The sequence below is a fragment of the Harpia harpyja genome, chromosome 21, assembly GCF_026419915.1.
Source record: "Harpia harpyja isolate bHarHar1 chromosome 21, bHarHar1 primary haplotype, whole genome shotgun sequence".
Lineage (NCBI taxonomy): Eukaryota > Metazoa > Chordata > Aves > Accipitriformes > Accipitridae > Harpia > Harpia harpyja.
Genome location: NC_068960.1, coordinates 843,138 through 865,924, shown reverse-complemented (window position 1 = coordinate 865,924; position 22,787 = coordinate 843,138). Strand labels below are relative to the sequence as shown.

The 22,787-nt window shown below is 51.6% G+C and overlaps 1 protein-coding gene across 1 annotated transcript; it reads right to left on the bottom strand.

Annotated features, from left to right (window-relative positions):
* Positions 1-10,337: 10,337 nt before the first annotated feature.
* On the bottom strand, positions 10,338-22,717 carry SCNN1G (sodium channel epithelial 1 subunit gamma). The gene is made up of 13 exons (XM_052773185.1): positions 22,588-22,717; positions 21,977-22,307; positions 20,788-21,082; positions 20,166-20,359; positions 19,104-19,207; positions 18,475-18,638; positions 15,434-15,532; positions 14,097-14,214; positions 13,525-13,603; positions 13,388-13,445; positions 12,968-13,029; positions 12,691-12,766; positions 10,338-12,241 (listed from the first exon to the last, which is right to left on the bottom strand). The coding sequence occupies exons 1-13, from the start codon at positions 22,616-22,618 to the stop codon at positions 11,852-11,854; spliced, it is 2,001 nt and encodes a 666-aa protein (XP_052629145.1). The 5' UTR covers positions 22,619-22,717; the 3' UTR covers positions 10,338-11,851.
* Between the last annotated feature and the right edge of the window lie 70 nt (positions 22,718-22,787).

The following is a 22,787-nucleotide window of genomic DNA, read 5'->3' as shown; positions in this document are numbered from 1 at the left end:
CCCAGCCCGCCCCTGTCATTTCCCGACGGTGCATCTAAACCCTCCCTTCCTTCAAGCTGGAGTCGCTCCCAGTTTAGTCTTGGCTCGTCCGGGCTTCGTTAAATTCTTGGTTTGATTTTTTTAATTCTTGTTTTAATTGTTTTTCGCAGTAATTTTAATTTTTTCCTAACACCCCCCCAGGAATTGCAGCCGCTTCTGCTGCTCCTGGTCCTACCAAGACCACTGGACAGCGCGGGGTCAGTGGCACAAATCTCCCCGTGACACTGCCCGCTCCCGCTTCACAAGATGGTGAGGAAGCTGTGCCTCCATCCCGCTGAGCACCCGTCCTTGTTTTTTCCCCAAAAGAAGAGAAAGTCCTATTAGAATGGCAGGCATGAGGGAAGGCACGCTTGGGTCACAGCTGGGATGCGGGCAGTCACTTGGAAGGTGCAGGGAGACTTTTGCAGCAGGACCAGGTTTGTGGCCACTGCCCTGACCCCTGCACTGCAGCAATTTACGGTCTGGTTTGAAATGTCCCAGGTGCCAGGACATCGTCTCACTGCTTTGGCTTCCCTTGTGCCAACCATCCCCCTGTGACAGGCCTTTGTCACAGATTAAATAACTGCAGATGAACTGCACTAGTATTTTGAAACAGTTTTAGAATCCTTTTCTTAAAAGATCTTATAATCTTTTTTTAAAAGAAGTATAAGATCGTATAATTTTTTTTTTTTTTTTCCCTAAAAAAAGCCTCCCTCAGCAGCTGTGTTTACTATCAAGACTGCTGTTGGGCATGCTTTCCTGGGACTGTTTTGTACACCGCACGTCTTTCAAGTGCAGGCTACAGAAGATGTTGATGCTTAAATAGAAGGGGCAGAACTCTGCCTCGGTGGCACCAGCAGACTGAGCCTGAAAGGTGACAATCTCTTGCCAGGAGAAATGAGCTCTGCTTCCATAAGATGACAATGAAATTAAAAGACGAAGCAGCTCTTCTGTTTGCTTCTGAGGGTGGAATGTGAGTGGCTCGAACGGGGTTGGGTGCCCTCATGAGCACCCTCATAGCCCGGTTGTCTGTGATTTTCATGGTGTTTAGCATGCATTTCTGGATTTTATGACTTAATCTCAATCTTATGTGTCTTGCACACTGATTCCTGTTGATCACATAATTAATCCCTCAGGGGGGTTGGAGAGACACATGCCCCCCCATTTATTTTCCATATTTTCCTAAACTGGGGCCAGTACACTGCATGCCATGGGGTGAGATCCCTGAACCCAACACTACTGTACAATCACAGTTTAGAGGTAAAACTCTGAGCATCTTGAGCGATTGTGGGAGATGTTAACTCCTCACAACAGAACAGTAAATGTGTATAAAGCTCCTTGGAACTATAAATCACTGCAGAGCAGCAGAACATTGTAAAAGGTAACGATTGCCTCTTGCTAGGAAGAGTAATCACAGGTTCTTGTTCAATCAGGACTTGGTCAGACTTTCCCAAATGTCCCCATGTTTTGTTGTTTGGGAACAAAAGGGATTTTTATTTTTAAATTGCACAAGTGTACCTCCTACCATTATGTCAGAAGTGGAATGCGGGATTGTGTTTAAACAGTATTTCCAAGTGAAGCTAGAATGAACAGGTTCGATGGTGAGTACCAGGACTTACCCAGTTTCTAACCTCTGTCCTGTCAAAATAATTGCCCTTCTATCGCTACTTATTTCCCCAGAGAACAATGTCTGTTACCAGCACTGGCAGCTCTAATGCTGAAAATAGAGCAGGCTCCATTTATTCAGTGGTCTGAAACATCAGCTGTGAAGCCAGTGAAGCCAAATGACCTTGAATTTGGCTTGACTTTCTGTTGTCTCTCTCACTTGCTTCATGAGAAAGTTTATTTCATAAGCAAAAACCTCCTGCTAAAAATACAGCTGAAATACACCGTGGAAAGCTCTTCTGCACCCCAGGCATTGTGTTCCGCATTGGGGTGTTGTGCTGGCATGATACGCCACTGACAGCAGCTAAATACAGCTGAGAAACTGGATACACGGGGCGAATCAACCCAGAAAATGGCACCATCAGTCTAATCTGCTAGTGTTTCAAAAATATCAACCGGTCCTAAATTTATCTGGTAAAAGGAAAATAGTTTAATGGTGACTGCAGTAGATACGAAAAAGGCTGAAAAGGTTTCTGGGCTGGTTTTTAGGCCTGTATGTAAAGACAAAGAAGAGCGGAGGTGCTTGTACCAGAGCCCAACGACAGCTCTGCAGGGAGGAAATCACCTCCAAATTGCAACCCTGTTAGTAGGATTGAGTTCAGGTCACTGGAGAAAATGTATGACGCATTCGTATCTGGTTCTGTGTAAATCTGTACTGCTTTTGGCCAAATTATGCCCTTTGGCACGGGGCGGGGGGAAGGTGAGGTTCCGCTGGGGAGTCCCAGCCTGGCACAGCTGCGGTGGCGGCCGTCAGACCCCCGGTCACTCCTCGGTGCTCAGCGGTTTCATGAGGATTCGGAAAGTGTCTTTGGGCTCCAGAAACGGGAGCGGTGCCGTGGCTTTGCTGCCCCACGTCACCTGCCTGGCCTCTGCCGGAGTCCCCTCCCGGGCAGCCCCTCTCCCAGCCTGGGTTCCGGGATGGTGCGCCCAACCGCCCTGCCTATGGCTGACGATAGGCACTGCCAGCACACCCGCACCCGCTAATTAGATTGCCATATAGCAGGAGCTGCAAGATGTACGTGCTAAATATTAGTCACGTCTGCAGCCTGACTTCCAGTCGGACAGCTCTGGGGTTTGCAGGCAGCCCTGCTGCAAGGGAGGAGCGCGCCCGTCGCCATGGCCATGGCCGTGGCCATCACTCTCCCTGCGTTGGTGGTCAGCGCTGCGGCCCCGGCAGCGGGGAGGCTGCTCCTGCTCCGCTCTGCTGAGGGAAGCCGGGCATCACCCGTTCCCATGCAGGGTGCAAAGAGGCTCATTCAGCACTTTAATTGCTCAGTTTATCGGGTGCGCTTTCAGAGACACGCTGTCACTAAACAAAATAGAGTAATTTAGTTGTGACCAGTAAAATCACGGTCAAATGATAGCGAGCATCTCACCAGCCAACCTATGTCGGTAACCGCTGCGTATAAAACCTTTTTAACTGACCTCTGTTTGCGTTACAAAGATCAGGCAGTAAAACTGAGACTGGTTTTGTTTTACAAGCAGCAGAAGAGGGGAGGGAAGCGGTCCTCCCCGGGCCCAGCTCCTGCATGCCTGGCACAGCACAGTCAGCCGGCGGCCGCGGCCCGGCTGCGGAGCTGGTGGGAGAGGGGCTCGGTCCGTGCCGGGGCTCGTGCTGCTGGGGTGCGGGTACCACTGCTCTGTGTGGTTCTGCGAGCCACGCTGTGGGCTCCGGCACGGGAGGGATGGGGCAAAACTCAGCTCAGGCACAGCTCCCTCCCGCCTGAGCATCCGTGACATTGATCGTCGAATCTCGACTCGCCCCAGCGAGGCTGCGCTCCTCGGGGTGGGTGAAACCGAGCAGGCTCTCGGTGCGGGGCTGCGGCAGGCTGCGCGCCCGGGCGGCGGTTTGTCACCGGTGGGGTTTCCCCAGACCTGCTTCGTAACTAATTGGTGTGACAGGCAATTAGTTGCACTCATTTGCCTTTTCTGCTGTAGAAGTTTACTGGAAAAAATAACCAGCCTGCCATGACTCCAGCATCTAAAGACGCGGTAGCTGCGGGTGGGGTCCGGCCCTGGGAATGCCACGCTGCCCCAACGCAGGCCAGGGAGTGTGCCAGTGTGGCACTGGGCAGGGTGGATCACCGTAAAGAAAGATCCCCATGGGCCGGTGCTTTATGGTCCTCTCCCAATTCTAGGGGAAATGTGAAATATTTTGTGACGGATGACTTTTTATAACAAGAACAAGAACAGGGATGATTACCCTTTGTGATTATCCAGGGGAACAGCTTGTACCTTTCTGGATTCATTATGTAAACTTGGGTGAGAAGGTCTTAAACCACAAGTGAGGAAGGTACTGCAGCAAGAGGCGTTGTGACAACAGTGTGATTCACCGTGGCTCTGGCCAGCACCTGCGTTCAGCCACGCTTCGCGGTGATCACAGCTCCACTGGGACTGTGTCACGTTTGAAATTTAAGGTGAATACATCTAGTGAATACAGACATTTTTCCAGCTTTAGAAACATATTTGGGCAAAGTACATGAGTGGATGGAGACAGAAGTGATCCCATATCGGTGCGCTGGACAGGGTTGGGCTTCTCCCCCTGCCTGGAGGTTTGCTCTCAGGTGGGCAGGAGGCAGGCAGGTCGGGGTGACACTGGTTCGTGTCACTCAGCCCAATAGAGGCTTCGCTGGCAAGGATCCCCTCCTGCGCTTCGCGTCCCGCTGCTTTCGGGAACGCTGCCTGATGGCAAGGCTGCCAGGGTGAAAATGGCATCTGGGGCAGTGCAGGGCACTGCGCCGGGGGGAGTGGGATGCAGCTCCCAACCAGCTCCTTCTGGAAGGGAAACTGAGGCAGGAATGTAAGACTGGGAGACACAAGGCAGTGCAGGAGTGTTACAGGAAAGTGCCAAAGCACTGGTGATGATACAAGAGACAACAAAATGCCAGGATCATGTTGTCCGCGGCCCCGAGGGCGGGTGTGTTTCCCTGTTTATACCTCGGGCTGTGTTGCAACCGGGCCGGGGAGCAGGCGCAGCTGCCGGGTCAGCGCCCCGAGCCCGCAGCTGCTCTCGCCTGGGCCAAAGGGAAGAGCCCCGGTGCAGCGTGGCCGGCTGCTGCAGGAACCCGCCGCGCAGCATTCCGCCCGGTGCCGCAGGGATGGCTGGCGGAGCCCCTGCCCACCGCCCCCACCACCCTGCGACCCCCAGCTCCCCAGGGCTGGGGTGTCCGGAGCCCCCACTGCTCTGGAGCGGGGTGAGCGGATGAGTGGGATGAGCGGGGTGTGGGAGAAGAGCCTTTGCTTTTGGGAAGAAGGGGTACAGATGGAGAAAGAGATTTCAGAAAAAACCCCAAGGGATCGGGGTGCCCATGCTGCCAGAAAGCGTCAGTCCCAAGAGAAAAGCTGTTCAGGAGCAATGCGGTTGGCTAATTGTGCCGTTGCTTCAGAAAGCATCGAGCACCCTGCGCATGCATTGCTGCGAGCTCATTTTGGGAGCAATTGTGCGGCTGTGGGCTGGCAAGTGCAGCCCAATGCCCGGCAGCCCCCGCCTAACGTGGCTGAGCAGCCCGGTGCGTGGGCATCTGGCAGAGGAGAGGGCTGTTGCCGGCGCTGCTCCTTGGGAGCAGCATGGCACTGAGCCACCAGCACGGCGCGGGGCACCAGGAGACATTGCGAGCAGTGGGGAGGGTGGGAGGGAAGTCCGGTTTCTCGGGTGGGATTGCCCAGCCTGGCCTGGGATTTCTTCTCTCCTTCCCCTCCTTAGGCATCGGTCACACTCAGCCCCGACTCTCACTCTTCCCGGCGTTCGTCAGCCGTGACCAGCGCCGCCCAGCCACCCCGCTGACCGTGTTACACGCGTGTGCCGGCGGAGGCGTGGGGAATTGGCGATGACTCCGCACCTCCCGGTCTGTCCTGTTCGCAGGGAGATGCCGGCATCGGGATTAGTGCCGGAGCCGTGTCACAGCGTGTCACAGCATGTCACTGCAGAGGGCAGCTGCTGCAATCGCGGGTCAGCCTCTGACTCACGCTTGCATGAAACTGCTCTGGTGCTGCCACGGCTTGGGCCTGTGCTTGGGATGCTCCGGCTGTTGGCAGCCCTCCCGGGGCTGAGGTTGCTCGAAAAGGCTTTTGCAAGGCACCGAGTGCAGGCTGGGCTGGTGGGGATGGCTCGGACCTGGCGTCTGGCAGTGGGGAATTGCTCCAGGGGGGTGCCCGGCTCCGGCTGCGTGGCACTCACCGCTGCAGCATCGCCTGAGATGGGCAGTGGGACGTTCAAGCCAAGGCAATGATTTTGTACAATAAAGTACCTGCCTGCCAGCAGCTACCGTATTGCACACCCGGCCGCCACAGCCTCCCGAGCCGGTTTGGGCCCTGGGAGCGGTGCTGGTCTGGGGCTCTCTGGCTGCAGCTCCAAGCAGAGGGAAGTCGCTGCTGCCTGTCGAGAACGCCTGTTGCTTTAGTGTGTCACCGACTGGCCCCTGGGGTCTGGTGGCAGCTGCGGCTGCTGCTGGTGAGGTAGCACCGATATCCCAGACCGTGGGGCTTCGGCTGAGTGGGAGGCATGGGTGGGCTCCCGCGGGGCAGAGCCCCTCACTTGGGTGTTTCCTGGGAGGTCTGGCTGGAGAACGCAGCAGCAGAGCTGCCATAGCCCTGCGGGCCCCTTCGTGGGTGTCTGGAGGAGAAACCTCTCCATGCTGAGCTGGCTCACCCTGCCCTGAAGGTGAAGGGGTAAAATTAAAACATCCGTAATCTCCAGCCATGTCCCAGCCTCCCCAGAGCTGTGCCTTATTGTGGGGCACAAGCAGAGGCTCAGAACCTGAAAGCGTTTTCCATAGGCATGTGCTGGAGATGCCTTTCCCCAGCCCCATCTATATTAATGAGGCATTTAACTCCCAAACCTGTTTGTGGACCACTGCAATGTCACCCAGTGTGGAAGGGGGCCCGGGCAGCCTTTAACCCCATCGGTGCCGCCTGGCTGCATCTGCTGGGAGCAGCTTTGGGCAGCCATCCCTTCGCTCTGAGGGAGGCTGGAGTTACCCCTCCAGGCTGACACCCCCGGTTGCTGCACCCCGTGGGGCTGGGGCAGCGGTGCCTTGGCCAGCTAGGACTGGGATGGGGCCGGGCTGCATCTCAGATGTGTTTTCCAAGGAATCTGTGACTTATTGTTCATTGTCATATTCTGGGCAAGTTTTTCATGCTGGTTGACTGGCAGGTTGGATGCTCCCATTTTTCTCTGCATTACCGGGCGAAATTCTGTCTGATAGGGAAACCACATATCCTTCCCGCGTTTGGCCGTCCTGTCTTTGAGTCACTTTTGTGCTGGCTGTTCATGCTGAGCAGTGAAACAAGCAGTCAGGATGAGAGTCTTGTTTTCCACTCAGGGAAACTGCCTTTGCCCAGCAGTTTTGATTCTCAAAAGCACTTAAGCAGCAAGTCCCAGCGCTGCAACTGGAGTTTGTCTCTGCACGGCTGCCCCTCTCTGCATGGTTTGCATGGCAGGTATTTGCACACTTGTGCCAAAGGAGCTGGGAGCACTGGGAAAGCCACCAGCAGGCGAGGCCAGCAGCGGGACTGATGCCTGCTCTGTAACTGCTTCCACCGCAGCTTGGACAAACCAATCTCCAAACTCCTCACAGCAGGACGGAGCCCGCGTAGCCTTTGCAGTGCTCCTTTGGGGGATAGGGGTAGGTCAGGACAGTAACTACAGAAATCAGGCACTCACAAGCAAAACGCCTGAGCTATTTGGGTTAGGGTTGGTTGGGAAGATTTCTTGGAAAAAAACCAGATTTGGTCCATGCCCCTGAAGGCTGTTACGGGGCAATTGTGTATCAAGGGACACAAAGCCAGCCCTGGGTATGGCCAGCAGACTCCATAACGTGGTGTATGGAGGTGTCCATTCCCCAGCAGGACAGAGAAGGGCCGGCAGGCTCCGTGTGTTTTCAAACCCTATTTCTGTCAGGGCATCACTTGCTGGGGGAGGCACCGGCAGATTCCTCCCGTCTGGCAAACCTTCTCTGTGCAGCTGGATTTTCCTCCTCCTCACCCCCCACCCCAGCAGCTCCTCCATCACCCGCAACTTTCCCCCCTCCGGCAGCGGCTGCTGCTGGGAGCTGCGGAAGAGCTGAGCGGGGTTCGCCCGCTGTGCCTCCTCTGGTCCAAAGGGCCACTCCCGGCGTGCAGGCAGCCTTTCCCCATGAGTCACTGGTACCTGCTTGCTGCAGGTTTGTTTCGACACCTCTCCCCAGCCCATCCTTTGCCCCGGAGCTGTGGCAGCGCTGTGCCTGCAATGCTGCCTGCGCCTTCGCCGTGATTTCGGGTACCGCAGCTGCTCCCCTGTAGCCCCACGGTGCCGTGAAGCCACAGCCGTGGGTCTGCGGGGCTGGGGCCATCATCGTCCCTGCCCAGGAGCCTGGACACCGTGACCGCGGCCAGGTCTGGTAGCGAGAGGCAGGTCTATCCCAGGGCTGGGGGGTGAGCGGTGGGCTGCCGGCAAGCGGGGGGCTGCCTGCTCCCAAGCCCTGCCTGGGGCTGGCTGGGCTCCCACTGCGCACCGCGAGTCTCCTGGGAATACTGTCCCCATGGGAAGAGACCGGGGTTCCCACCTGACTCTCAGAGCAGCGGCTGCAGCAGCAGACGAGGGGATATCACGAAACCACAAATTTTACTGCCTGTTCTTCCCATAAACTCCAAGCTGAGTTTCTCAAACGCTTTTAGTTTATGATGTTCAGTGTGTGTCAGACCTGATTCTCATTCTGTCCCAGGTAGTTTTCTGTGTTTAAGATGACTCAGGAGTTCAGTAGAGTTCAGTATTTAGTTCACAATAAAGTAATCCATTTCTGTAGCTACTCCGTGGCTTTCTGCCTCCCAAGGATTATTCATACAAGGGGAAAAGGTGCTGCACCTGCCCTGAGAAGTAAATGCAAAAAAACACCTACAGAAAACCTGTGCTTTTCCAAAGAGCTTAAAGTGAGCACTCATGGCAAAAAGCGCCCGGCAGGACACATGTCCTGGGTTATCGACCAGAGAGGCCTTACAGGCATGCTGCAGGGGAATGCTACGCTTCAGCAGCTTTGCTCTCAATTAAATGATATTTTCCTTATTAGAAGTGCAGTTATTGGGTATAAAGTTTGACCAGTCAATACAACTGCTTTCTTGCAGGATTGGCACCACTTAGTTTATTTTAAAGGGCTTTTGTTTTGCTCTGGGAAGCCTTTAAAGATACAAGGCTTTCTAAAATTACAACTAGTTGAAGCATCATCCACTTTACGGCTCTCCCCGAGTCTGACTTTGCTTTAACAAATGCGGTGCTGCAAGGCTTTGCCTGTGTTGTGAATTCTCAGGTACCCCGGAGAGAGATCTGGGAACCTGCAGCACCCACACGACGCAGCTTCTGGCTGCCACCGCGATGGGAAGCGTGGCCACTGATGAGCGCTGGGGACGCAGCTACCCTCCGAGGCCGTACCCCCTCGGCCATCCCGAGCTGCACCAGATGCAGGCACCTTCCCCGGCCACAGGACCCAGGTGCAGCATGATTCTCCATGCTGCAGCTGTGGGGGGGTTCCTTCCTTTCCAGGGGGGCTGATTGCATGATTAGCACCTGCTGATTTAACCCAGCTCTTGGTGCTGGGGGGTTGCTGGGAGTGGGGCAGAGCCACTTGAGCTGCCTGAGAGGAAGAGGAGTCCTTGCGTGAGCAGGCTTGGCAGCAGGGAAGGAGCTGTGCTGTCCCAGCAGCAAGCAGAGATCCTACAGCCCCTCCTTGGCACTGCCTGCAAGCAGAAGTGAGCAAACCTTGCAGTCCCTGCAGAGAGCTGCAGTCTGTCGAGCGTTGCTGCACACGCAAGTACGGATGAGGAACAGAACTGTGGTATGTCCTGCTTTGCGATGTTTGTTTGCTTTTTCCCAGGGAAATGTTTGCCCCCCTCAATGCTCATAGGAGGCTGTGCTTTGTAAGAGTTGGAGTCAAAACTGACCCTAGCAACTACCTGCATCTGGAAGAAGGTCCCTAGTCAGGTGTAACTGAGCCAAACCAGCTCCTATATAAAGAACTAACAAACTGGCAAGGAAGGAGCTTATTGTAAGACGTTATCTAGCGCTGAAGCTTGCTGTTACTTCCACCACTGTTGGTCGTGACAGCTCACACCTGTAATGCAAAGGGGAAGGTGTCCCTGGTGCGCGTGTGGCTTGCGCAGGCTAGTCTGTTTTTCTCTAGGTCTGTTTTGCCACTGTTGCAAATGGGACAAGTCTAGTGTAACGGGCGTCCTTATTATTCGATGCTGTGTTAGAGGTGGCGGGGACAAGCAATGGTTTGCTCTGAGCACCTCACCTTCGTGCGTTAGAGAAGGGGCTCTGAGGCAGAGCAAACCCAGTTCTCTCTTCTTCTATGGTCTCTAAAGGGCTGCCCAGGAATGGAACTGTCTGGGGACACCTGAGGTTCCAGCGTTTTTGGTCACCTTGCTGGCTCGTGCTGATTTCTGAAAGACATTTTCACTGCATGCCTGCTTGCACCCCTGGCCTCCCTGCTGCCTGCTCCTGAGCCAGGTCTAGCAGCACTCTGCCAGCACAGCCCCACCTCTGCAGAGGAGCGCAGGGTGCCTGGCTGGGTGCTGAGCACCTGGCAGCCCCGGGGCAGGCACAGGCTAGTCCCATAATCTTTTGGGATGCCCAACTTGCTTATCGTTGATTTAAAAAAAAAAAAAAAAAAAAGGCAAAGCAGTTATTCAAAAATATATCTTTATTTTTTTTCAGTTTATCAGCTTTTTAAATAATTCAGTTAAAATATGTTTTATTGCACATTAAAGAACCTTTCTGGATTCTCACTGTCCTATATAAAATAAGCTTATATAGAGAAAGGAAAAGAGACACTTTCTTACGCTGACACATGCACGCGCGCACACGCTCTGAATCACTCTTGCTCTACAAAACCCCTAAGCAGCCAACCCGGCGTAGGCTAGATTCATCCTCAACATCTACACAGCGTGCTCTAGGCAGCTAAGAATCGGCTATGGTAGCAAAGAGTCAGGTGCAGAACTGGGAGCAAGGGGAAGGGAGCTGCCACCGCAGCTGGGCGCCCTGGAGGTCTCTCCACGGGCGGGCGCAGGCAGCAGCCTCTGGCCCACCGGGAGGGTCCGGCGCGGTGGAAGGAGCACGGCACAGTGCACAGGAGGCAAGATGCGGGGTGTTGGTGCAGCACCGTGGAATGGAAGGGGCGTAAGCAAGGTGGATGACGTACTGGTGGGGCAGATGTATCCTCCGGCCACCTCCCTTCAGGGATGCGTGCGGAGCCCAAGGCAGCTCCAGCCCCGCGTGGCTCCGTCACCTCCCTGGGCACTGCCAGCTCCGGGGCGGTGAACCGGGCAGCCACAGGAGGGAAGTCCTTGCCCGGGGTTGAGCAGGAAAAGAGCAGCCAGCTCCCTTTGAGGCTTCTGGGAAGTCACGTGTGGCCAAGGCCATGCACAGCTTAATGAGCTCCTCTGAGGTTACGTTTAATGGCCGGCTTGAGTGATGTAAAATGAAACAAGCTTGCAGAGTATGCAATTCACTATTGTGATCCAAATTAGATTTCATGCCCTTTTCAGATGATTCTTTTGGGATGACTTAGGTACTCCTACTCAAGGTGTGTAATAACTTGCTCTATGAGCACATCTATGGCTATCCTAACCTTTCATCTCAGAATAAAGAGCTCCTCAGGCCACCTTTGGAATCAGGTTCCTAATCAAAATTCAGCTTGAGAGCTTTCCTTTTTATCCATTTTGTGCTCTTCCCAAACCTCTGTCATACCCTTTCCTACAAATGTCATGCTACATTCCTGAAAGCCACGGGTTTTTCCCACAAGTCGAGCCACACAGCAGAGAGCAATTAGCATTAATACTCAATGTGGCATCAATCTTCTGCTGTGGAGTAATTCCTGCCCACATACAATGGGGTGTGTGCAGCTGGTTGTATGTCTCTGTCTGGCAAGACATCCCAGCTCAGTGCCACATCCTGCTCCAGCCATCTCCTGCAATGATTAACTTGAGAACTGATGTTGAAGTTCCTAATGTCTCTGAGCCCTTGGGTTTTGTGTCTGAGCTTTGCTCAGAGAAGCTTTGACTGCAAGTTCAATCCCTGAATAAGGGTTTGACCCAACAGCCCTTCAGTGCTCGTGTGGATGCATGCCTTTCACCCCTGGACATGTGGGTCCAGCACCCACCTCTTATTTTGGCAGCTGGATGGGCGGATAAATAAGCGTCAGTGTTGCCCAACCTCTAGTGTATCGGGCAGCTGCTCCGTGAACGCAGTCTCTAGCCGCAAAGTGCTGTAATTGGGGGGGGGAGTCCTGGGCAAGGGGTTGTCCTGGGGCAGCGGCAGGCGGAGGGCGGTGTTGAAGGTGGGCAGGTCCTCATCGATGCAGACAGGGTTATCATGACCCTGCCTCTCCAGGTCGCCAGCCTGTGGTGGCTTCCCCAGCCGGTCCCTTTTTCGGTCGTTCCACCATTTCTTTGCCTTTTGCCATTGGCGACGCATTACGATGGAAAGCGAATCAATGAAGAAGACCTCGACGATCTCAATGACGCAAACGACTGAGCAGCTCATCCAAAGGCCCAGCTGGCCTCCGAAGTTGGAAAGAAGAATTACGAGCTGGAAGAAAAGACAGTGCAAGGTTATCGGCTCCTGCGGGCACCAGACGCGTGTCCATGGCACTGTTAAGGCATGCAGGGAGGCTGTGTCAAGCTGGGGTACCCAGGGTTTGCTGTGAGTGCTACCAAATGCAGTGGGACCTTCCTCTGCTGCCTGCGTTATCCTCTCCTGCCCTGCTTCAGCAGGGACACAGAGCTGTGCTTACCAGAGGCAGCCCGCAGGCTACCCCAGTGCAGGGCTTAGAACCAGACAGTTTGAAAAGCAGCCCCGGATAAAAGGGCTGCAAAGGGCAGGACTGGCCCCCCCCCCGCCACAGTGCATGGTCTGAGGATGGTTTCCTGCCCCTGCCTGGATGGGATTCTCCCTGGCCAGAGGAAAACTTCCAGCCTGTCTGGGAGGAAGAGACGCGTCTTCCTGGCACTGAGCAGGGAACTGCTGCGCTCACTTACTGTGTTGGCAGGATTCTCCGAAATGAATCTCTCGTTCAGGTCTTTGTAAAACACCATGAGGTTTGCGAGGTCCGTCCTGAGAGGAGAAGCAGAAGGCAGGCTGAGGGTTTAGTAAAACAATAACATGAAACATACTGAAAAACTATGCAAATAACCAGTTGGACCAGTAGGGCTGGGCCAATCTGAGGGAGCTTTTTCCCCAATTGCCATCATTAGGGCTGCTGAGATTATATCTGAGCTTGAGGTGCAAGCTAGAAACACATACATGGAAACTTACTTGTTCAGCTTCTTGTTGATTTTTTGCCCTTTGTCCCAAGAGAGAACTCTAAGCATCCAGTCCTGGAAAAAAGACAGAAAATACTGCTATAGCTGTGTGTGCTTGTGTAGAAATCCCCTGGAAAGGGAGCTCACGCTCCACACCTCCTTGAACCACCTTGGGTGCCAGAATTGAATGCATGTGACGGGCCAGCTGTCCCTGAGGGGATCTCCCAGCCCACAAGCCAAATTTTAGTTTAATGGTGAACTCCTGGAGGGGAAGTCCTGACCTCAACACTACAGACTGAGCCTCTGGGAGGAGCATCACCGAAGTGCTAACAAATACCCCAAGGGCCCCCTGCTTCCGTGCTCAACCTCTGGGTTTATTTAATGCCTTGCTGTGGTATGCTATTGTCACAGTGGAGCGCAATTAGGAACTGACCTCTGACACGGTGGATGGCCACTGGGCGATGCTGGTGGTGAGTGCCCACTCCTTGAAGCTGGAGAGAGAGACAGGCTGTCAATTGTGAGCTCCAACTCCCACGCAGCATTTTACCTCTGGTGGTGGGCAGGACTTACCTGCAGGCGTCTTTGCAGATTTGCTGGCAGCCTAGCTGCTCCTTCACAAACTTTTCATGCAGTCTGTAGTAGCAATACACTGCAAGAAGGGAGCAAGACATGTGTACGAGAAGCTGGAAAGAAAAGCAATGATCTCTTGCTACCTGTGCTGGAGTGGGGCTTCTGGGGTGTAGGTGGCCTTTGTGGCCATCACCTACGTGGTGGGGATAAAAAGATTTACCCTATAAATATTGCAAAATACTCTGAGAAGTGGTTGTCACTTGCTATAGGCGTGAACAATTGCCTCACCTAGTCAAGTCCTCCACTTGACACTTCTGTGGTGTGCACAAACAACAAGCAATTAGGACAACTGTCAGAAACAAGTCAATATGAACAAGAGAGGTGGTTTTAGGCTCTGCGGTATTGGGTCTTAAATGGGCTAAAGCAGATCTGCCTGTTCCCAGCACGCTGTGTGGCTCGGAAGGTGCTCGGTGCGGGCAGGGCTGTGCTAACTGGGGATGGTGCTGTGGAGGGCTGTCACTGGCAGCAGGTGGTTGAAGCACGTGCAATGCAGGAGGTTTTTGAGTACTTACTCCAGTTGGGGTTTTTCTTGTAGTTGCAGTACTCTGCCCCAGCAGGTAAGGGCTGTGCATACTGGGCACAGCCACATGAGTCCACCATGGCCTTCTGAAAGCAGGAGTGCAGGCAAATCTGGAGGAGATAGACCAAGAGCTGGTATCTAAAAAGCACAGGCTGCTGGGCTTCTGCAGCACCAAAGTCCAGGCTTGTATGCAGCTAAAAACATCCTGTTTGTCATAGTAGCAGTGAGATGGGAACCCCATTTCACTGGGCCTTCAGGCTCTGTTGCTAGTGAATACAAATACAGGCAGAAAGTACCATGGAGGATTTATGCTCTAGTGCAAGAAATAAGAATATAATCCTCTCTGAGGGGGGTGTGTCTGTGAATGCCCCCACTTCCCCTATAGCCATCAAAAGCTTCAGTGTTGCAGTTGGTCTTTCCACAGCCATGGAGAAGGTTTTCAGTCTGCCATGGCATGTGGTCCATGAATCAACAACTAGGTGTGGGAAGTGACTCACTGGTGAAAAAGTTCACAGCTTTGACCAAATTGTGTTGGTGCATATTTGGAGACCTGAAGTTGTAAGGATTAATAGGGGAGTAGAGTCAGTGTTTTGTGCTAAAACACTTAATCAGTTGGAACAAGCTGGAACTGAATTTCTCTTTTTGAAATCCCAGTCATCAAGCCTTTTGGTCCCAGTCCCAGCCCTCCTAAGTACCAAGTTTCAGTGGAGTACTGTTATTAAAAACCTGAGATAATGTCTGTGTGATCCTACCTGGCAATACATCACAGCAGAGTTCAGGTATAATACCCCATAAAATAAAAATCCAGCCTAGGCACAGGCTTTGCAGTAGGCACCAGCTAATATAATTACAATTCTTCAAGTAGAGAGTGCCAGAACAACTGACACTCTCCAAGAGGACCCAATTACAGAAACCATGCAAAATTAGTGGAAACTTACTCTGTAAACAAACATCCTGCTATCTGGATACTGATTAGATGGTATCTGTTATTCTTGGAGTCCTAAAGGTCACAATTTCTGGCTTCAAGGGTTACTAAGCTGCAACATTTACTTGGCCAATATTTTCCAGTCTCACACTGCTTGAAAATTGCCTAATGAGCTAATGTTCTCTCTTTATCTAACAGGGTGCCTAAGGGAACTTCAAACATCAACCACTTAGGAATAAAACTTGGATTTTAAAAAGTGCTGTGGTATTTTACATCAGTGGTTAAAAGCAGTGACCCTACACCTGGACTGTTCACAATCTCAGATCCTGAACTACAGAATATTGTAAAGCTTTTTATGAAGGTAGTTTTCAAGCGACTGATAAAAACAAATGTAACAGATTTACCTGGAGTGAGTAGCTCTTGTTATAGAGATTTTCTACTGGTATGTCAGCACCAGTCTCCGTACAGTCACTGTAGGGTTTGCTCAGCTTGCGAGACCGAGTCTGAGAACCAGAAAAGAACAAATCTTGTTTTTTGGAGTTCACAGAGAAACCAAAGGATTTAGTGGTAATTCATCATAATTCTGAAACTGTAAGTGATGGGGCAGGTTTGAACAGCACGTTTACCTTCTGCCATCTCAAATGATTTGTCAATCACTTGTCAAAACAAGGGGGGGGGGTGTTTGTAGTATCCATTTCCCAAAACACTGCTCTGGCTGGATTATCTGCTGCCTTCACTGAAAACCTCTGCAGGAATGCCAAGATGGTATAATCATAACAGTGAGGATTTTTCAAAGCAGAGTAATTCACGTGTGTCTTCTCTCATTGCAAAGTCCTAGAGGCTATGCATCATTTATCCTGGATGTGCGTTTGTGTTTTGAGGGAAGCGGGGTTGTTGGTTGGTTGTTTTTGTTTGTTTGTTTTGTTTTCTGTGAAGACCCACACCTTCCTGAGCTGTCGCACTGGCTGCTCCTGTTCTGTGGGTAAAACAGCACTTCAGGCTCCGCTAGTGCTCAACAGCACCTCTCTAAAATCACTCTAAATCAAATGTTTGTATCTCCTTCAGGACTTTTTCCAGGTACTGCTTTGACCCTTCCTCTCCAATGAATGCTAACACCTTTTTCTGTTCTGCAATCTCTGCCCAGAGAAGAGAGCTCTGAAATGCCAAGTGCTGCGCCTGCGAGGTCTGCTGAAACCAGGGCTGGGAGCTGTGAGATTCACAAGACCCGATTCAGGCTACATTGTCTGCTTCCTGCAGAATGCCTTACCTTGCTCAGCCCTAAACTCTTACTATCTTTCTGCAGTAATTATCCACTTTATAACAAAGAAAGTGGCCTGAAACCACAAGAAATGTCATCCATTTAAGAATCCATTCACCTGTCTTTCTCTACAGAGTTTAAAATTAGGGGCTGATCCTACAAAGATTCAATTTAGTAGGAACCTGAGAAATGCCTGCTTGCCTTTAAGGCATTGACTATAGATCTACAGGTTACTGAGGTCAAACCTGATAGCGAGCATTACCATTTTTGTCTGCAGCAATAGAAGGCTACAGGCATGTATGGTGCAAGTCAGCTCTTTCAGAAGGATGCTCAAATCTCTCTTTGGAGGGAACACAGAAATATGTGATTTCAATATTAGAGATTGATTACTTCTGAAAACTGAACGCAACCAGCTTTTAATATGCCTGTAACTTCTGCAGACAATCTAATACCAGGACACCTGCCTCAGTCTGCCACTGTATCTTCTAACAGATGATAGATCCTTTGTATAGAATTTTTTTGTTGTGGCTTATACTCCTACAAAAGCTTACTTGTTCATTCAGGTGCTGAAATAATTTCCAAACTAAATATTTAACTAAAGCACTGAAACTCCTACCAAGCAAGGCCTTGTTTGCATTCCAAACATCTTGGAATATTTTTGGAGGTGGGGGGGAGTCCTAGTACACTGCAGAAATACATGAGCGATAACCTAGACACTGACATTCGCATTTGGAAAACAGCGATTGCCGTGCTCAAGCCTGTAGCAAGCAGCTTTGAGTGTGGCACATGTCCACTGTGTCCTCCTTCATGTACTTGGATGTGGGTACAAGGACTGATCCGGCACCTCCATGGTGGAGCCCTGTCCTGACAATTGCGACTCCCCCTCGGCAGGCTCTCTGGAGTCTTCCTTAACTGGCAGTACACTGATGACCAGGTTTTGTTCTGTTACGTTAGGATGCAATCAGATCACTTCCTCATGCCATATCTTTTAACCATAGCCACCGAGATCTGTTCAATCTTGTTTTTTATACTATATGCAACAGTTCAAATCTACTGTGCCAGGAAAATATTACATTAAATATTGAGACTCTGCCTGCAGTCACTTTCTCCTGTACAGTGTAATAGTTATAAAGGAAATAGTCCTGTGAGAGTTTGCCTCCTTTTAACTGTTCTTGTTCTAATACCTCCTATTCACTTTTCGTTTTTTAGGTGGCATTTATCCCCACTGGTTAGACCAAGCAGTCGCTGCCACAGTTTTCCAGACAGCTGGAAGATAGTTAACTATTTGCACATTTAAAAAAACATCAGTCCTGTTTTTAATGTCTTTTCTAATGCGTGGACTATCTAGATCTGGCACGCCCAGCCAGGACAGATAAGCAGGCTGGCTGATGCATTTGACCCAACCATCAGTGAAGAAAAGGCAGAACTAAAATGCTCACTTAACAGCCCATCCAGATGAAAGGGGAAAGTCTGGCTTGCCTGATGGCACTGCTTTCACTTCTCTACCACGGGAAGAAACCCCTTGGGTCAAATGCCTTGTCTGCACTACAGTAATCGGGGAAATTTGGAGCTGCAGCCTTCCCTGCCCTTGCTGACACCAACATCAAGATGCTTTACTAAGCTGGCAAAGGCAAAGTCTCTGCCCGCGAGGTTTTTTTTACAGCTGGGATAGCAAGAAACCCAGCAAAACGAGACTTACACCCACAAAACAGTTAAAGGGGTTGCGCTGCAGTCGTCTTTACAGACCTGACCCTAACACGGGTTACCCACAGCTCCACCTCATTCTCTTCTGCCCCCAGAACCTGCGTGGGATGCAAACTTGTCTGCTTATTGCTAAAGCTAAACAAGGCACTTGACAACACATTTCTGTGGTTGTGGATTTTGCTGTGAAAACAAACAAAAAAAATCCCCTGGAAAGCCCAAGGGTTGGAGAAAAGGGAGAACAAACAAAATCCCAGTAGCTGTTTGGTTTATAAAGACCTGATTTTCCAACAGCCTCTGTGCAAAGGAAAACTGTTCAGAAAAGTGCTATCACAGGATTTTCGTCAGGGCACTTCAGCTGCTCAAGTGTGAGGTATTAGATGCCTTCCAGCTGCTGCCTACGTTCAAACATCGTATCGGTTCATATTTACATCTGTTTCAAGGAAATGGTGCCATGCACCTGGAGACAAGATTGCTGTCACTCACAAAGTGCATCCCTATGGAGGTGGCTGCTGCAGTCTCAATTTCTGTGCCAATGTCTTCAATGAAGGGATATTCGTTTTGGTCATGGACAATGATCTTGGCTCCTGTGGATGTCACTAGAAAGGGGTTGTAGTCAGCTTCATCTATATACAGAACAACCTGCAATCCTGAAGAACAGGGACAAGGCAGGAGCAGAGTTAGTTACACCAGAAACCAGAGCCGTTTTTTTTGGTGAGGGAGAGCAGCACAGTTTATTTAATGTTATCTGGCCTTAAGTAGAACCATAACAACCAAGCAAAGCCTTTGCAGTGCTAGACTGAGACGCTTGCAGCAAGTAATGTCCCTCCACGGCCCCAAGTACAGCAAACAAATCATGTCTCCATAGAACATGGCTGAAAATTACTTTAAAAAGTTATATAACTGGGAAGCAGTAATTTCAGATGGAAAACATTAGTGATGCAATGATATTATCTTTGTATTCTCTGGCAATAGTTTGCACTAGTTCAAACAAGCATTCCCCCAATCAGCTTGCGCATCTAGAGCCAACACATCAATCACTCTCCAGTAGGATCCAGTTCGCTGAACCGCTTGTTTGTTATCTAATAGTTCCTCTGCAAACTCAGTTTCCTTACCGTACTCGCTGCCTCCAGTGGAGGTGCTCAGGATCGTCCCATTTTCTCCACTGTTGAAGGTATAGCAATTGCCATGCAGGGGATGATGGAATCGAGTAAAGTGCCTGAAAGAAATCGAATATTGTTACATTGCCCTCTGCAGTTTTAACTGTCTGTGGGAGAAAATCAGCAGATTTGGGCTTTTTGTTTTGGCAGAGACATAGCAAGACTGGATATTTCTTTTTTTTTTTTTTTTTGGCAAGCAATTTATTTTGCTGAAAAGTGTGGGTCTTTTTCTTAGTATCTTGAAACTACATGGAAATATGATCTGGTTTAATAGCATCAGGAAATGAAAAGTTTAACAGGTTTTCATGTGGGAATGGGGGCTGAGAGAGTGGGGGAAGTGGATTTACAAAACTAGCAGGAAGGTGGCGGTGGAAGGGACAGAGTCCTCCTTCATTTGACAGCCAAGTGTCTAAAGGAACACAAACCTTCATTTTTCAGAAAAGATGTCAGCCACTGTCAAGCAGGGGAGGGCAAAAGGACACACCCTTGTGATTCAAGCACGTTCCTGTCCTTCCTGTGAACATCCCCTCCCACTCAAGCAAATGTCTTCATTCCAGGAAAAGCTGTTATGCGTTTGCATGATCACAGACACATGCAAAATGCCTTCAGTAATGAGAGTTACAGAGCAGCTTGCTTTGCACATGGCAGTGGGGAAATTGCTAAACCCGAGTACAAGTGCAAGCTTATCCCCACAGCTGCATGGGGGAACTCTGCTGCTACCCCCCAGTACAAAGGGATGATGCTCCGGCCACCAGAAAGAAGTGCATTGCCACAATCATAAGCAGGTAGATTTGATTCTGCCAAAAAACATAGATTTATCTGAAACGTGGACAGCAGAACACTAAGACAAATGAAATTAAAGAGCATAATTAAGTTCATGAAGACGCAAATGTTTGCTTTCATTTAAAAATGGAAATGGTTCCTGCTGGAATTCAGGATATACCAAATATTCAATTCCTACATATTATGTACTTGGAAGTAAGCTGTTAAGCTGGCAGGTATTTTCTGTGCACTGACCTTTTGTCACAAGATAGGCCATCAAAGAAACATGTCAGCAGAAGGTCATCAGCAGAATAACTCAATTTTTCTTTAGTCTCCAGGGGAATTTGTGCCATGATGTTCATGTAATGCAGCTTGTACCATTCCTGGATAGCATTAACACCAGAACTGAATGTATAAAGTGCACACTCACTGCTGTTGTTTGCATCGCACTGATAATTACAAAGGGGAAAAAGTGTTTCAGATGAAATGAAGTTATGTATTCTACAAGGTACGTGTGACACCGTTTCTCTTCCACAGTAATAACTACGTATGAAGTTATAGTGGGACAAGGGGGCATCAGAGACCTTTCATTCATGGCTGAGTGATAAGATCACATGTTTCAGGCCCAAAGGAAAGGTCATGGAAGGCACTAAGTCTATTTGGGTAGACTTCAGGAAGGTATTTCTCTTCCAGAGAGCTGGAGATGAATCTGCAGGCAGCCATGGAGGCATGGCAGAATGGGCAAAAAAGCAGAGGGAGTGTTATTCACTACAGAGCCACCTAAGCAAGCAATAACACTGGCCAGAGGGATACCAACCCAAAACACCCCTTCGTTGCCCCACAGGGAACTTGCTGGCCAAGGAAGAGCAACACTTACCAGCTGAAAGCCGATGATATCATTTGAGTCCCCAGAGTTCACTATGGACGAATCCTTGTGAAAGACACTGCCCTCGATTTTCCTCTTTTGGCCACTGCGAAGGTCAGTTGCTGTCTTAGAGAAGTCCTCAAACTTCAGCAAAGGGATCTGTTTGAAGAAGTCACTCCCTGTGCTGTTCCATTCATCCACCGACCGGCGCACCTTGGACTTGCCCTCTGAAAATCCGTAGAAAGTCTCCAAAGCTTTTTTTGTCTCTTTGTCCAATTCAGATAAATAGTCTTTCATGGAACTGTACCTGCATTGGAGACAATGGGATAGAAAGTGACATCCCATCTCACCTCACCACCTAGCTGCAGCGTTTTGCCCACTGCTCTGTGAACCTCATTGCTCAGGACAGAATTCTCCGTCGTGGACTCACATCGATCTCTCTTACCACCACATCAATTTACATCGGTGCGGGTAGACACAGCCATACTCTCAGAGAGATCTCAGAGCACAGACCATAAGAAGCAAAGCAGACTGAACTACAGAGAAAGCCCTCACAGACTCCCAAGCTCCTTGAAGTTTGTGTTAGAAAGCCCAAGGAGGCAGAGCATGTGGAAATAAGACTTCTGTGTCTGTGCCAAGAGACACGGGAGAGCTGGATCGCCTACAGGGAGCAGGGTGGATAGCTGGCAGCAGAACAGACATCAAGGTAAAGTGTAATTTGGCAGGAGAAAAAGTACTGTTGATTGATAAAGTTAAAGCATCCTATAAGGAAAAAAAAGAGGCAACAGAGGAGTGACAGATGTTCCCTTTCCATTCTTCAGGAGACGCCGTTGTTTGTAATCCTGGGACTATGGTCCTGGGAAGAAGGGAATTTGAAGAGAACCAGGGAGCTGACCAGGGACTGTCTCGAGCAGAAAGCTAAATCAACTGAGTCTAGCTCAGCGGGCAGCAAGGGAAGGGCGCGATTATAATCCACGTGCGTCCGAAGAGCATCAGCACAGAGGTGGATACGTTACTCAAAGTGCCGCAGAGGGAAAACCCACGGCTGGGAAAGACTGCCAACGAGCAGCACCGCGGTGGAGCGGGACAAGCCTGGGAAGGGGTTCGGTGCCGGGCTGGTGAGGGGATGACGAATTCGCCAGGAGACCCCGGCGGCTGGGGACCACCCTCTCCTCCCTGCCAGCGCCCGCCGGTGCCTTACTTGTAGGGGTTGATGTTGCAGATGGTGACGGCGGGGAAGGGCAGCTTCTGGAACTGGACGGTGACGGAGACCGAGGCGCTGTAGTAGTTCCTGAGGAGCTCGGCGCACTGCCAGAGGATCAGCCCGACGGCGCTGAGGGTCAGCAGGATCCAGATGAACCTGCGCAGGCGGCCCCGGGACACCACGATGCGCCGGCAGCCGTGCGTGTTGGTGTTGAGGCAGTACCACCGCATCAGCTCGCTCAGCGTCGGCGCCTGCGGGCCCTTCACCGGCAGCGTCCTCTTGATCCGGGCCGTGATCTTCTTCCCGGGGGCCATGGCGCCGGCGGCAGCTGCGGAGACACGGACCGGGCGCCTGAGGGGGGGGGACACCCGGCTCCCTCCCACCGCTTCGCCGCCTTACCGCCGGAGCTGCCACCGCCCGCCCCCGCGGCGCGGCCGGGCGACCCCCGGCGCTGACACGGCGCGGCCGTCCCGTCCCGTCCCGTCCCCCCGCCGCCGGCGACTGCGGAGCCGCGAACCGGCATCCCGCCCCCGCCCCGCCCCCGGCGGGTGTTTTAATCCGTAAAACAGCCTGTTCCCGGGGGAAATCGCGCCCCCGCCTCGCCTCACCTCGGCCGCCCTCCGGGCCCGGCGGGGCCATGCTGCGCTCCCGGTCCCGGCGCCGCTGCCGATGGCGCGGCGGGCGGCCGCCCCGGCACCTACCCCCGCCGCCGCCCGCCCCGCCCGGCCCGGCCCGGCCCGGCCCACCCCACCCCGCCCCGCCGCCACCGCCCACCGCTCCGCGGCCGCGCAGCGCCGCCCCACGGCGG